Genomic DNA, 14,045 nt, shown 5'->3' with positions numbered 1-14,045 from the left:
CATTAAATGAAATAAAAAAGAAGGAAATAGCTGTTTAGATATAAAGAGGATTTCTGAGGAAGTTACATTCAAGCTGAGACAGGTAGGAATCAACTAATTGACAAAAGACTATCCTAATTACTATCGCTGGATTTTAACTCATCTCCAAGCCTTAGTGACATAATGCAATCATTTTGTTATGTTCATGGATCCTGTGAGTCAGATATTTGGACACAGCACAGTTGGGGACAGTTTATCTCTGCTCCATGTAGGCAGGATATATTTTCCCTTCCTTTGAATACTGACGTAGCCACAAATTAAGTGATTAGTTTTTGAATGAATGAGAGAATGAATCAAAGCTGTACTTTCTGAGGTGAGGGGCCCTGTTGAGAACATGACCAGTGAAAGTCTTCTTGGAAACAGCATTGTTATAGTGTTTTCTGGACCTGGCTCAAGTTAGAGGCGGAAAGATTGGGATTGGCTTTATAGGAGACCTGGTCATGTTCTGCATTGCGGGCTAAACCAGGTCCTATGAAAAAGGAGTCAGAGCCGGAGGCCGGCCTGTAAGAAACAGTAGAGGAGGAGGTAAGGACAACGTGGGAAGGGCAAAGATTATGTCCCAGGCAGGGTATCTGAGCCAGTGAAAACCATCCATGGGCAAATGTCCTCAGTATTCTGTGGGCGGTGTCAGGGTCAACTGACAAAGCTGGAGCTAGAGGATTGAGACCTTGAAAAGCTACTTGGGGGTGGAGAAAAGCCCTGAGGCCATGGAAGAATCCAATTAAGAGTGTCGGAAGGGGGAAAACAGTGTCAGAGGAGTGGTCACTGAGAATGGACTAAGGGGAGAGCCCAGGGCTTAGTGTTAGAAGTGTTGGAAGCAAAGCATAAAGAACCTGGGGGTGTGTCTCAGGAGGGCAATGACAGCCAATGAAAAGCAGTCATGGGCGCGGCGCTGTCAAACTTCGCGGGGCGGGACCGAAGAGGCCGAGCCAGGGATGGGACCAAAACCCAAGCCAATGAAAAGCCGCTAGGTGGGCGGGGAGTCATCCTAAGGCCAAGGGAGGAGCCAATGAAAAGCGGCGCCGCGTCCCCACTGCCCCGCCTCCGTGGGGCGCGCGCCGGAGCCACTGGCAGCCGTTAGGGGCGGGGCCTGCAGCCGCCCGCGCGCGGCTCGCGCCCTCCCCTTTGTGTCGCCATGGCGGCGGCAGCGGCGACGAGGACGACGAGCGACGGGCCGAGCGCGGCCGGCGCCTGAGGAGGCTACGCTACCATGGTGGTGAGGGGCCCAAGCGGGCGTCAGTCCGTCCGCGTGTCAGTCTGTCCGTGCGCGGCCCCGCCCCGCGCGCCCCGCCCCCGGCCCCGCCCGAGCCCGCGGCCTGCGCCGCCCCTCACCCCTCGTCGAGGTCCCTCTCGTCCCCCGGCCTGGTCTTGGGCCCAAGCCCTTACCCCAGCCCCGCCCCCTCAGTGCTCATCCCCTTCCATGTCCTGGATGGAGGTGACAGTGGCCGAGGACCCAGGCTTGGGGGGGAGGGGCTAGTCCCGGGAAGGACCCGCACCACGAAGTGGCCCCCGCAGGGGCCTGCTGAAGCTTCCCGGGTCCTTCGCCAGTCCCCATCCCAGAGCCATCCTCAGCTTCCTCTCCCCACCTCCACCCTTTTCTGACTAGCCCACTCCCCCTCCTACCACCAGCCCCCTTCGCGTTCTTGAGCCCCACCCCCACCCGGCTCCATCCTCCGCCTGACCCTTTTCTTCTCTTTCTCTTCCATCTCATTCCGTTCTGTTTCCTCTCAATCTACGCTCCCTTACCCCCCATCAGCCTGAACCTTTACCTCATCCTCTCCAGCGTCTCCCCTCTCCTTACTTCACCCCAACCCCAAACCAGCAGTGTACCTCTTGCTAGATCCTTGGGTCCTTCTCCATCTTCCTGTCCTCACCCTCCCTCCCCCACCATCTCCCTCTCCCACCATGCTGCTTCTGCTCATTCATCCATTCATTCTCTCATTCGCTCATTTAACAGACATTCCCTGATACCTCCGGGCAGACCCATGTTCCACGTGCAAAGAGATTCAGATCTCATCCTGCTTTGAGGAGCTTTCTGAGCTGGAGGGGGACAGACCTGAGGGTGAGACCCAAGGATGAACTTGGGGTCTCAGGGATATGAAGGAAGGAGAGGCTAGAGCCCAGCCTGGAAAATCCCTATCTGGCAGCTGGTTAATTTATTTGTCAGGTTTTACTTGGTTCCTGCTGTGTAACTGGACACTGGGACCCACAGAGGAATCAGGCAACCTTCCCTGTGAGAAGCATTAATTCTGTGCCCAGCTATGTGCTGGAGTCCCTGATCCTGGGGAAGTCACAGTCCAATGGGGGAGATGGGCTTGTCACCAGTGACATCTCAGAGTGCTCAGGGCTGGAATGGGGATAGAGGAGTCCTTCTGGACACAGCCTGGGTCAAGAGGACAGAGTGAGAGTTGAGACCTGAGGCATGAGGAGGAGTGAACCTACTGAAAGAATTAGGAAGAGTGTCCCATGCAGAGAGAACAATCTTTGCAAAGGCCTAGGAGGAAATGAGAAGGTCGTGCTTTTGTTGGACTCTAAAGTGTGAGCCCTGAGAGTAGAGGCCATTTGGGGGGAAGGCTGGGCTGGAGTGGTAAAGAGAGACCTGAGAATTCAGAGTTTATCTTGAAGATAACAGGGAGCCATTGAAGGTCTATGATCTATGGAGAGACAGAGGTAGATCTGTGTGGTAAGAAAATTATACCAGCACTTGCTAGGAAGAAGCGAGCAGGAGGGGAGAGGTTAGAAGCAGGAAGATGGATAAGATGGGAGCTGTGATTGTCCAGACATCAATGAAAGGTGTGGACAGGCACATAGGGGAGATGACTATACTCCGCAGGGGCTAAAGGAGGGCTTTAAACAGGGAGAGATGGTACCAGCGTGCGCTCTCCTTCCCTCACCCTCAGTCCCTTTTCTTCCAGCCCCCCACCCCAGACCACCCACAAAGAAACAGGCCTACCCTCAGTTGCCTTCACCTCCCCCTGACCTACCCTTCTGCTCCATGCTCAGGGCAGCCTGTGAAGCAATTCGGGCCTCTGGGCCCAGGCTCACAGATAACAATGCTCCCGTTGTCTCTCTGCTCCCATCTCTGGAGGCCTCTGATTCTTCTTTCTGCTCTACAGGCTCGCAGCACTGACAGCCTGGATGGCCCAGGGGAAGGCTCAGTGCAGCCTCTGCCCCACACTGGGGGGCCTAGTGTGAAGGGGAAGCCTGGGAAAAGGTGAGAGGTGAGGGTGAGGCTCAGCTTAGGAGGGGGGCCAAGCACAGGAGCCACTAGTGATGTGTCACCTGTCCCCCAGGCTCTCGGCTCCTCGAGGTCCCTTCCCTCGGCTGGCTGACTGTGCCCATTTCCACTATGAGAATGTTGACTTTGGCCATATTCAGGTATGGGGGCTTTGCACCCAGGTGGGAGGGTGAGATCCTATCCAACCTTGAAGCAATATCAGCCACTTTACCCCTGAAGCCTATCTCAGGAATAGCTGAGCAGTCGCTGGCAGGAGGTGCAGGGTGGAAGAGGAGAACTGTTCATTCATTTGTTCGTTTCTTTATTCATTCACCTAACTTTTTGTTAGGTGTACGCACTGTGCCAGGGCCCTGTACTCTGAGACATCAGCAGGCCCTGCCCTTAGGGAGCCCCAGGCAGGGGACACAGATCCATTTCTAGATAGTGCTAACCTGGGAATGTCAGGACTGGGACAAAAGTGAGGCCCTTACCTGAGCCTTTACTTCCCACTATAGCTCCTGCTGTCTCCAGAGCGTGAAGGCCCCAGCTTCTCTGGAGAGAATGAGCTGGTGTTTGGGGTACAGGTGACCTGCCAGGTGAGGCCACCCCTCCTCTCATCTAGCCTGACAGACTGGTCTTCGTGGTCTACACTGGCTCAGTGTAATAGGACTACTGCCCCTTTCTGTCCCTCCTGCTCCCTCAGGGCCGTTCGTGGCCAGTTCTGCGCAGCTACGATGACTTCCGTTCCCTGGATGCCCACCTACACCGGTGCATATTTGACAGGAGGTTCTCCTGCCTCCCAGAGCTTCCCCCACCCCCAGAGGGTGCCAGGGCTGCCCAGGTAAACTGTTTATGGTCTCAGCTTCAGCTATGGTGTGTCCTCATAAGCACTGTGTGAAACCATCAAGGGAGGATAGTTAAATATTTAAACACTGGTATGGCCCAAGTTCCAACCAATCAGAATGGAGAGGCCCAGAATAAAACTGCAGCAAGGTTCTGGAGGCTCCTTTCAGCTTTAGGATCATGGGAGTTCCAGGGGATTTGGTGGGAGAGTCCAATGGGGGCACACAGGAGCTTGGCATAGCCTATTTACTAACTGATATGAAAATATTTCAGTGCTTACCAGTGGAGCAGCACCCATGCATTCAGGCTGAGTTTCAGCCCTGCCTAGAGGTGAGCTAGGGCAGTATAGGAGGGCAGTGACTCTCTCAAGTTCCCCTCACAAAAGCCCATCCTGACAACCTGCCCCCAGATGCTGGTACCACTGCTGCTACAATACCTGGAGACCCTGTCAGGACTGGTGGACAGTAACCTCAACTGTGGGCCTGTGCTCACCTGGATGGAGGTAGGCCCGGGAAAGGGGACTTGGGGTGGGGAGTGAGTGAGGGATGTCTGAGGAGTGAGAACCAGCCGGAGAGAGTGTGTGGGCACAGGAAAGAAACGAGCCAGAGTGGAGGAGGCACTGATATTTCAGTGTCTGTGTGGGCACATGCCTGTGAGAGAGAATGAGTGTGTGTGTGTGTGTGTGTGTGTGTGTGTGTGTGTGTGTGTGTGTATGTTAGAGGCATTGAACTATGGGGATGTGAGGATTTCAAGATATATCAGTTAGAAATAGGTTTTACTGTAACTCACAGAACACTTGGCCAACAGTGGTTTAAACCAGTCGGTTTTTAGATACCAAATGTGCAGTGTCATGGAGGATGAAGGTGCAGGGGTATCCTGGGACATGAGAGGAAGGAGGGGCTTTGTTGGGTAGGGGCAAGAATTTAGCTCTTTGACCGATAGCTCTGACTGACAGAGGCTTTTAGGTAGGGGACAGGTAGTGAGCTCCATTGGACATGGAGGAACCTCCTCTGCCTTTATTATCTTCTTCTGGCCTCTCCCTGCACATCCCTCTCCCCCCACCATCTCAGCTGGACAACCATGGCCGGCGACTGCTCCTCAGTGAGGAAGCCTCCCTTAACATCCCTGCGGTGGCCGCTGCCCATGTAATAAAACGGTACACAGCCCAGGCACCAGACGAGCTGTCGTTCGAGGTGAGGCTGTGGGGAAGCGGACTCCACCTGGGCTCCCCACTTCCCCTGTCCCTTCTGACCCTCCCTCCAATTACCTTCCCACTCTCAGGTGGGAGACATTGTCTCAGTGATCGACATGCCACCCACTGAGGATCGGAGCTGGTGGAGGGGCAAGCGAGGCTTCCAGGTGAGCCTGGCTTGGGGTGGACAAGTGAGGCAGGGCACTGTGCCAGCTAGGGTGGCCTACTCGCTGACCCCAAACCCTCTTCAGGTCGGTTTCTTCCCCAGTGAGTGTGTGGAGTTGTTCACAGAGCGGCCTGGCCCAGGACTAAAGGGGGGTAAGTGCCAGGGGCAAAATGTGGAGGCCTCCCTGCATCCTTTGCTTGCCATCCATTCTCTCCACCTACTGTTCACCCACAGATGCCGATGGTCCCCCGTGTGGTGTCCCAACTCCCCAGGGTGTCTCCTCTCTGACCTCAGGTAATGGGAACAAGGGGCCAGGCCCCTGCCCCCCACCATAAGATCAGTGGCTGCACTGACCCTGTGTGGCCTGCCTTTACCCCCACAGCTGTGCCCCGGCCACGTGGGAAGCTGGCTGGCCTCCTCCGAACATTCATGCGCTCCCGCCCTTCTCGGCAGCGGCTACGGCAGCGGGGCATCCTGAGGCAGAGGGTGTTTGGCTGTGACCTTGGAGAGCATCTCAGCAATTCAGGCCAGGATGGTGAGGACAGGCCCTATGTCTCCCTGCCCAGCCCTCTCCTCCCACCCTGGTTGCAACCTGCCTAGACCTGAGCCCCTGCTTTTCCCCAGTGCCCCAGGTGCTTCGCTGCTGCTCTGAGTTTATTGAGGCCCATGGGGTGGTGGATGGAATCTACCGGCTCTCAGGAGTGTCATCCAACATCCAGAGGCTACGGTGAGGGCCCTCCACCAAGCCCTTCCTTCCACAAACTCCTACTGAGCATCATCTCTGTTTCAGGCCCTGTGCCATGTGCTGGGGACATAGAGTTATCAGGGGGGTTAGGAGGGCGTAGAGTGGGGTTGGACTGGGGCTGGGGGCAAAGAGAGCTTCCTTGAGGAAGTGATACCCACACTGAGACCTGAAAGGCAAGAGCAGAATAAGCATTGGAAGCAAAGAGATCAACCTTCATTGAGTACCTGCCACATGCCAAGCATGAGGCACTGGGGACACAGTGGTGGATGAGAGACAACCAGAGATTCCTGCCCTCATGGGGTTCACATACTAGAGGGAGAGACAAACAAGGAAATGAGAGTGTGTACTAGCAGGTGACAAGAACTATGGAGAAAAATAGAATGGGGTGGGGAGGCTCATAATAAGTTGGGGAGGGGTATTGCAGTTTTATATAGGGTGGGCAGAGAAGGCCGCCTGGGAGAGAGCTTGCTCTGGTGGAGGTGAGGGAGTGAGCTGTGTGGACGTGCTGGGATGAACATTCACCATGGAGGGAACAGTTAATGTAAGGGAAAGCGACAGGAGGTCATGTCCCGGAAGGAAATGGGGGCAGAGCATACAGGGCCTTTTTGATGACTGTTAGGATTTTGCCTTTTACTCAGAATAAGGGGGTAACCACAGGAGGGTTCTGAGCTGAGGAGGGACAGCATGTGGAAGAGTCTAAGGGGAAGCAGTGAGCCACGAGCACTGGGGCTGACAGGAGGCATGAGGTGTCAGTGTGGAGCCTGAGACTCTGAGAGACAGGCATGAGGTCACATGATAGGATGTTTACCCAAGAGCAGTGGGACATCACCAGAGAGTGGTGAGCAGGGGCTATTGGGATTTGGGCCACGTTTTTCAGTGACCTCCAGAAGCCAGGAGAATGACAGCTTCGTGGAGGGAGCATGGTCACACTCTGGATTCAGATAGCCTTGGGTACCCACAGCAGGGGCATCTCCCACCTGAGATGGGAGGGGAGGCGGTCAGGAAGGTTCTGCCTCTGAAGAGCCCAGCACAGGATCCATGTGCATGCACCTATGTGTGGCCACTTTGGGAAGTGGGGGAAGAACATGGCCAGGTGGTTCGGCTCTGACCTGAATCTTTCTCCTCTTTGACCTGGTGGCCTCAGGCATGAGTTTGACAGTGAGAGGATCCCTGAACTGTCTGGCCCCGCCTTTCTGCAGGACATCCACAGTGTGTCCTCCCTTTGCAAGCTGTACTTCCGGGAGCTGCCGAACCCCTTGCTCACATACCAGCTCTATGGGAAGTTCAGTGTGAGTAAGGGAGCTGGCAAGGTTGGAGGGTGCTGGGATGCATCTGGCCCAGCCCCCATCATGCTTGTGCATAATCTCAGGAAGCCATGTCAGTGCCTGGGGAGGAGGAACGCCTGGTGCGTGTCCACGACGTCATCCAACAGCTGCCCCCACCACACTACAGGTAAACCAGGAGGGGCAGGAAGGGCTGTGGTGGGGTCCCAAGGGAGTTGAGTCTCAGGTGTCCTCCTCCACTCTCACCCCCAGGACCCTGGAGTACCTGCTGAGGCACTTGGCCCGCATGGCAAGACACAGCGCCAACACCAGCATGCATGCCCGCAACCTGGCCATTGTCTGGGCACCCAATCTGCTACGGTAAGCTGGCAACTCGCCAGCCTGCCCCCTCAGCCTTCTCCACTAGCTGGGCCTCAAGATGCCCCCCACACCCAGAACCCAACTTTTGCTCTCTTATTCATTTCATTCAACACATATTTCTTGAGTACCTTCTGTGTGCCAGTTCCTTTCCTCAGCACTGGGACACAGTAGTGAGCAAAATCCTGTGCTCCTAAGTCCACATTTTCATGGGGGAGATGAACAATGAAGCATCAACAAGAAAAATAGAGACTATGGTCTGATAGTGATGAGTACCAAGGAGAAAGATTACAAAGCAGGGAAGGGAGATGCACAGGGTCATGGTATTTTGAGATTTTTAGAGTGGCAGGGAAGGCTTCAGTAAGAAGCTTCTGTGGCCAGTAGCAGCATGAGCCACAGAAGATTTGATGGTGACCAAGACAGGCAAGCTCTGTCCCAAATAAAATAGGTGGTACATCAGATGGTGGATACAAGAACTATGAGGACAAAGAAACAAAAAGAGAAGGCAGCTTACAATTTTAAATAAAGTGGGTGGGGAAGACTCCACGGAGAAGGTAACATTTAAGAACTTTGGAAGGTGAGGGAGGGACACATGTGGATATCTGGGGAAGAACAAACCAGACCGAGGGGACCAAAAGTGCCAATGTCTGGAGGCTGGGAAGGTGCCTGGTGTGCTGGAGGACCAGCGGGGAGGCCAGTGTGGCTGGAGCCCAGTGAGCAAGGGAGGGAGGGGTTGAGGGGGAGAGAAGATGGTGAGGTCAGAGATGCCAGGGGACCAGACAGAGGAATGACCTATGATTTGTGGGTCATGGTGAGGACAGACTTTACCAGGACAGGGGTGCAGCCAGGGGAGGGCTCTGAGCCCAGAGGGCCTTGACCCAGCATGGAGGGGCTCCCTCTGGCTGCAGAGGGGAGCAGACTGCAGAGGGCAGAACACAGAATGGAGGGGGAGGGGGCAGGGAGGCAGGGAGGAGCTGTGGTGTCTGGGGTGGGAAGGGTAGAGGCCAGGCCAGGGGTGGGGACAGTGGGGAAGAGTTTAGATTCCGGAGAGATTTTGTGGGTGGAGCAGGGAGGATTTCTGAGAGATTGGATGTGAGTGTGAGGCAAAGAGGGGGATCAGGAACAACACCCGGAGGTGTTTGGCCTGAGCATTGACTGAGCTGCGGACAGGGAGGAAGGAGGTTTGGGGGAAGGTTGAGAACCCAATGCTAGATGTGATCACTTGGGGAAGGTCAGAGGTGTTAGATGACAGTCATTTCTTCCATTGGCTCCCCATTTTGGGTAGCTAAAATCCACCAGCTGGAGCTTAAAGCACCTGGCCTCCCTCTCTCTCCTCCCACCCAGGTCCATGGAACTGGAGTCAGTGGGGCTGGGTGGGGCCGCAGCCTTCAGGGAGGTTCGGGTGCAGTCTGTGGTGGTGGAATTCCTGCTCACCCACGTGGATGTCCTGTTTAGCGACACCTTCTCCTCTGCTGGCCTCGACCCTGCAGGTACGCCCATCTCACCCGCTCATGTCCTGGCTACTGCCCCCTCATTGTTAGGGCTGCAGTGGGAGGGCAGGTGGGCTCCCAGCCCTATCCCTACCCCACTGAAGGTGGACCTCCCTCCTGGCTCCTTGAGGACCCCGCCCCGGCCTCTCCCTCCCCTCCCCCCCCTTCTCATTTCAGCTCCTACGCTCAGGATCCCCACTTCTTGGCCCGGACATCGTTCTTCCTTCACCCCTTGTAGCTCCTGGGGGCTCTTGGGGCCATGGGTCCATCTGGGAGGAGGTGGGAGGTCCCCAGACTTGACCCCGCCCTGGCCCCACCCAGACTCCCCGCCCAACCCGGGACCCCAGCCCAATCAGGATTCAGCACGTCGGAGGGCCCACTGGCCCGAGGTAACTGAAGCCAGAGCCGCTGCCCTCGCTGGCTGCCGGGAGCTGCCTCCTCATCAGCTCGTTCTGCCTCACTCCTCCTCCTCACCTGCCTGCTGCCCACCCATTCCCGCCTGATCCGCCCTGGCCCCCTGCCTTGCCAGCCCGGGTGGGCACGCTGCGGGGCCGGGGCTTGGGCTGTAGCGCTTGGCTTTGCCCGTGGCCTTGAATGGCACCCTGAGCTGACAGCTGCCCCCTTTCCCAATTCCCTAGGCCGCTGCCTCCTCCCCAGGCCCAAGTCACTTGCAGGCAGCGGCCCCTCCACTCGCCTGCTGACGCTGGAGGAAGCCCAGGCTCGCACCCAGGGCCGTCTGGGGACACCCACGGAGCCCATAACTCCCAAGGCCCCAGCTTCACCTGTGGAGAGGTGAGTGGAATGCTAGGGGAGCATAGGATCAGCCTGGAGGCCCCAGATCCTCAAACTGCCTCCTGTGTCTCATGCAAACCCCAGGAGGAAAAGGGAGAGAGGCGAGAAACAGCGAAAGCCAGGGGGGAGCAGCTGGAAGACCTTCTTTGCCCTGGGCCGGGGCCCCAGCATCCCCCGAAAGAAACCTCTACCCTGGCTGGGGGGCACCCGTGCCCCACCGCAGCCTTCAGGTCAGAGGCCGGCAGTGGGCGGTGGTGGTAGGGGGAGGCACTCTGAAGTGCCCTGTGACCATTGTACCTCTCCTAGCAGGTGGCCGACCTGACACCGTCACGCTGAGATCTGCCAAAAGCGAGGAGTCTCTGTCATCACAGGCCAGCGGAGCTGGTGAGCACAGGGTGGCTCATGCCTGTGCCCAGGTGGAACTGGGAGGGCTGGGGGCCCTGAGGTGGCCTCTAAATGTGCTTCAAATTTGGTGGGTTGGGTTTTTTTTTTTCCTTAATCTGGACATTAGGTACAATGAGTTGGATAAAGCATCACCCTTGGTTCATGATGTACTGTGATCATTGGTTCAGGCAGGGTCCTTTCAAACAGTCTTCTATGCATTCCTGTTGAAAAAAAAAATCTAGATAATAAAATGAACACCCACGAACCCACTGGCCAGAACTAAAAGAGCCCCACGACCTTACCTGCAAGCTTCTCCCCTTGCATCTGCTGCCTCCCCACCAGAGGCGCCCTCAAGACTTGATGGTCGGCATCCCCTTGCTCTAAGGTCTCCTCACCTGTAGGTGTCTGCACAAATAACATACAGCACAGTCCTAGTGGCTTTGGATCTTTAAAGGTATCCTAAGAAAGGGGGTATGGTGTTGGATGAGGAACTTCACTTTTTACTCACTGCCACCCATGTGGCCAAGTGTAGCCCAGGCTCGTTCCTCTCAGCTGCTCTCTGGTAGCCGTGTGTGGATGTCCCATCCAGAGCTGCATGTCCATCCCACTCCCGATGGGTTGAGGGGCTCTGGTGAGCAATCTCTGCCATGCCCCACACTCTGGTGAGAGCGCTGCACGTACCCAGGAGTGGATGGAGGTGCATGCTGTAGGGTATGTTCATGTCCAACTGTGCATGAGAAGGCCCACTTGTTTTCCAAATATGGCTGCCCCAGTCTGCACTCCCACCAGCTACCTGTGAGATCCCATTGGTCTCATGCTCACAAGCTATGTGGTTGTCAGACTTCGTTCTTGCCTTTGGGTCTGGAATGGTTCTCCTCATGGCCTTGCCATTTATTTCCTTTATCACTGTGAGTCTGAACAGCTCTCCCTGGATTCGCAGCCATTGTGACCCTATCCAGGGAAGTGCCTCTTCGCGTTCCTCCACCAACCCACTGGGCTGTGTGCCCTATTCTCACTGATGTATGGGTACGTAAAGTTCTGGCCCTTGACACCAAACTGTCCCCTCTTCCAGGCCTCCAGAGGCTGCACAGGCTACGGCGACCCCACTCCAGCAGCGATGCTTTCCCTGTGGGCCCAGCACCTGCTGGCTCCTGCGAGAGCCTGTCCTCCTCCTCCTCCTCCTCTGAATCCTCCTCCTCTTCTGAGTCCTCGTCATCTGGATCCTCAGCAGCTGGGCTGGGGGCACTCTCTGGCTCCCCTTCACACCGAACCTCAGCCTGGCTAGATGATGGTGACGAGCTGGACTTCAGCCCACCCCGCTGCCTGGAGGGGCTCCGGGGGCTCGACTTTGATCCCCTGACCTTTCGCTGCAGCAGCCCCACACCAGGGGACCCTGCACCTCCTGCCAGCCCAGCACCCCCAGCCCCTGCCTCTGCCTTCCCACCGAGGGTGACCCCCCAGGCCCTCTCACCCCGTGGGACCACCAACCCTGCCTCGCCCACCGCCCTGGACATCTCAGAGCCCCTAGCTGTGTCAGTGCCACCTGCTGTCCTGGAGCTGCTGGGGGCTGGGGGAACACCTGCCTCAGTCACCCCAACGCCAGCCCTCAGCCCCAACCCAGGCCTGCGGCCCCATCTCATCCCCTTGCTGCTGCGTGGAGCCGAGGCCCAGCTGAGTGACACCTGCCAACAGGAGATCTGCAGCAAGCTGTCACTGCCTGGTCCCCGGGGGCCCCAAGGCCAGCACGGTGAGTCCTGCTCAGCCTACCCTACACCCTCATAGACCCAGAAGCTGCACCCAAGACCTGCCTGACTCCTCTTCCCATTCCTCTCTGTGTAGGTCCTGGTACGGATTCTCCGCTGCTGCCCCCACCCCTGTCCCTCCTGCGCCCTGGGGGAGCCCCGCCCCCACCCCCCAAGAACCCAGCACGCCTCATGGCCCTGGCCCTGGCTGAGCGGGCTCAGCAGGTGGCCCAGAGACAGAGCCAACAGGAGCATGGGAGCACCCCTTCTGCTCCCCACTCCCCTTTCCACCGCTCACTGTCACTGGAGGTGGGCGGTGAGCCCCCAGGGACCTCAGGGGTTGGGCCAGCCCCCAACTCCCTAGCCCACCCGGGTGCCTGGGTTCCTGGACCCCCACCTTCCCTACCGAGGCAACAAAGTGACGGGAGCCTGGTGAGGAGCCAGCGTCCCCCAGGGACCTCAAGGAGGGGACTCCGAGGCCCTTCCCAGGTCAGTGCCCAGCTCAGGACAAGTGGGGGATGCAGGGGGCGTGGAGATGAGCCAGAGACAGCAGCTCAGTTCCTGTATTCTGTCCCCACACAGGTTCCTACTCCTGGCTTCTTCTCTTCGGCCCCCCGGGAGTGCCTGCCACCCTTCCTTGGGGTCCCTAAACCAGGCTTGTACTCCCTGGGTTCCCCATCCTACCAGCCCAGCTCCCCAGCCCCGGTCTGGAGGAGCCCCCTAGGTCCCCCTGCACCACTTGATAGGGGAGAGAACCTGTACTATGAAATCGAGACAGGTGAGGGATCCCCCTACTCTGGCCCCAGTCGGTCCTGGAGTCCCTTTCGTTCTATGCCCCCAGATAGGCTCAATGCCTCATACGGCCTGCTTGGCCAGTCACCACCACTCCACAGGTCCCCCGACTTCCTGCTCAGCTACCCACCACCCCCCTCCTGCTTTCCCCATGACCACCTTGGCTACTCAGCCTCCCAGCATCCTGCCCGGCGCCCTACCCGGCCTGAGCCCCTCTATGTCAACCTAGCTCTGGGGCCCAGGGGTCCCTCACCCGCCTCTTCCAGCTCCTCCTCCCCTCCTGCCCACCCCCGTAGCCGTTCAGATCCTGGCCCCCCAGCCCCCCGCCTCCCCCAGAAACAGCGGGCTCCCTGGGGCCCCCACACCCCTCACAGGGTGCCTGGGCCCTGGGGCCCTCCAGAGCCTCTTCTGCTGTATAGGGCAGCCCCACCAGCCTACGGGAGGGGGGGTGAACACCACCGAGGATCCTTGTACAGGAATGGGGGGCAAGGAAGGGAGGGGGCTGGTCCCCCACCCCCCTACCCCACTCCCAGCTGGTCCCTCCATTCTGAGGGTCAGACCCGAAGCTACTGCTGAGCCACAGCTGGGGGAAACCTTCTTCCTTTCCCTTCCCCCTCACTGATCTTGGCCCAATCCAATCCCTTGTTTTGTATTTTCTTGAGCTCCTGACCCCTACCCTTGGTTTCTAACTTTGTAACTTGTTTCTGATGTGGGTCCCTAACCTGTTATAGCTTTCCTACCCTGGGCCGAAGGGCACACCCATCCCCCCACCGTCCTCCCATCCTGGGGGCTCTCGCACAAATCTGAGGGCTAGGCTAACAGCCTGTCTTCCCTCTCCCTTCAGGAGCCCCCAGCTTGTCCTGCCCTGTGCACAGGGGGTTGGGGAACAGCTCCTGCCCATCTCCCCCCACACACCCCCACTAAACCATCTGATAAAATTAATAAAAATGGTGAAAACATGGCTGCTAGTGTCATGCTGGAGCCAGATGCAGTGAACAAAGAG

The 14,045-nt window shown here is 57.4% G+C and overlaps 1 protein-coding gene across 2 annotated transcripts; it reads left to right on the top strand.

Annotated features, from left to right (window-relative positions):
* Positions 1-1,127: 1,127 nt before the first annotated feature.
* ARHGAP33 (Rho GTPase activating protein 33) lies at positions 1,128-14,003 on the top strand. 2 transcript variants are annotated; one of them, XM_043600554.1, is made up of 22 exons: positions 1,128-1,255; positions 3,156-3,253; positions 3,333-3,417; positions 3,772-3,852; positions 3,960-4,097; positions 4,509-4,601; positions 5,170-5,292; positions 5,381-5,458; positions 5,543-5,609; positions 5,692-5,751; positions 5,840-5,992; positions 6,082-6,184; positions 7,347-7,491; positions 7,572-7,654; positions 7,738-7,845; positions 9,187-9,332; positions 9,971-10,124; positions 10,209-10,354; positions 10,434-10,508; positions 11,581-12,255; positions 12,348-12,739; positions 12,833-14,003. In XM_043600554.1, the coding sequence occupies exons 1-22, from the start codon at positions 1,250-1,252 to the stop codon at positions 13,616-13,618; spliced, it is 3,795 nt and encodes a 1,264-aa protein (XP_043456489.1). In that variant the 5' UTR covers positions 1,128-1,249; the 3' UTR covers positions 13,619-14,003. The 2 variants fall into 2 exon arrangements, with proteins under 2 accessions (XP_043456489.1, XP_043456488.1); XM_043600553.1 differs by having other exon boundaries at positions 12,348-14,003.
* The last annotated feature ends 42 nt before the right edge of the window (positions 14,004-14,045 follow it).

This window comes from Prionailurus bengalensis, chromosome E2 (assembly GCF_016509475.1).
Source record: "Prionailurus bengalensis isolate Pbe53 chromosome E2, Fcat_Pben_1.1_paternal_pri, whole genome shotgun sequence".
Lineage (NCBI taxonomy): Eukaryota > Metazoa > Chordata > Mammalia > Carnivora > Felidae > Prionailurus > Prionailurus bengalensis.
The sequence above is the reverse complement of the archived record's forward strand: the minus strand, read 5'-3'. Positions and strand labels throughout refer to the sequence as shown.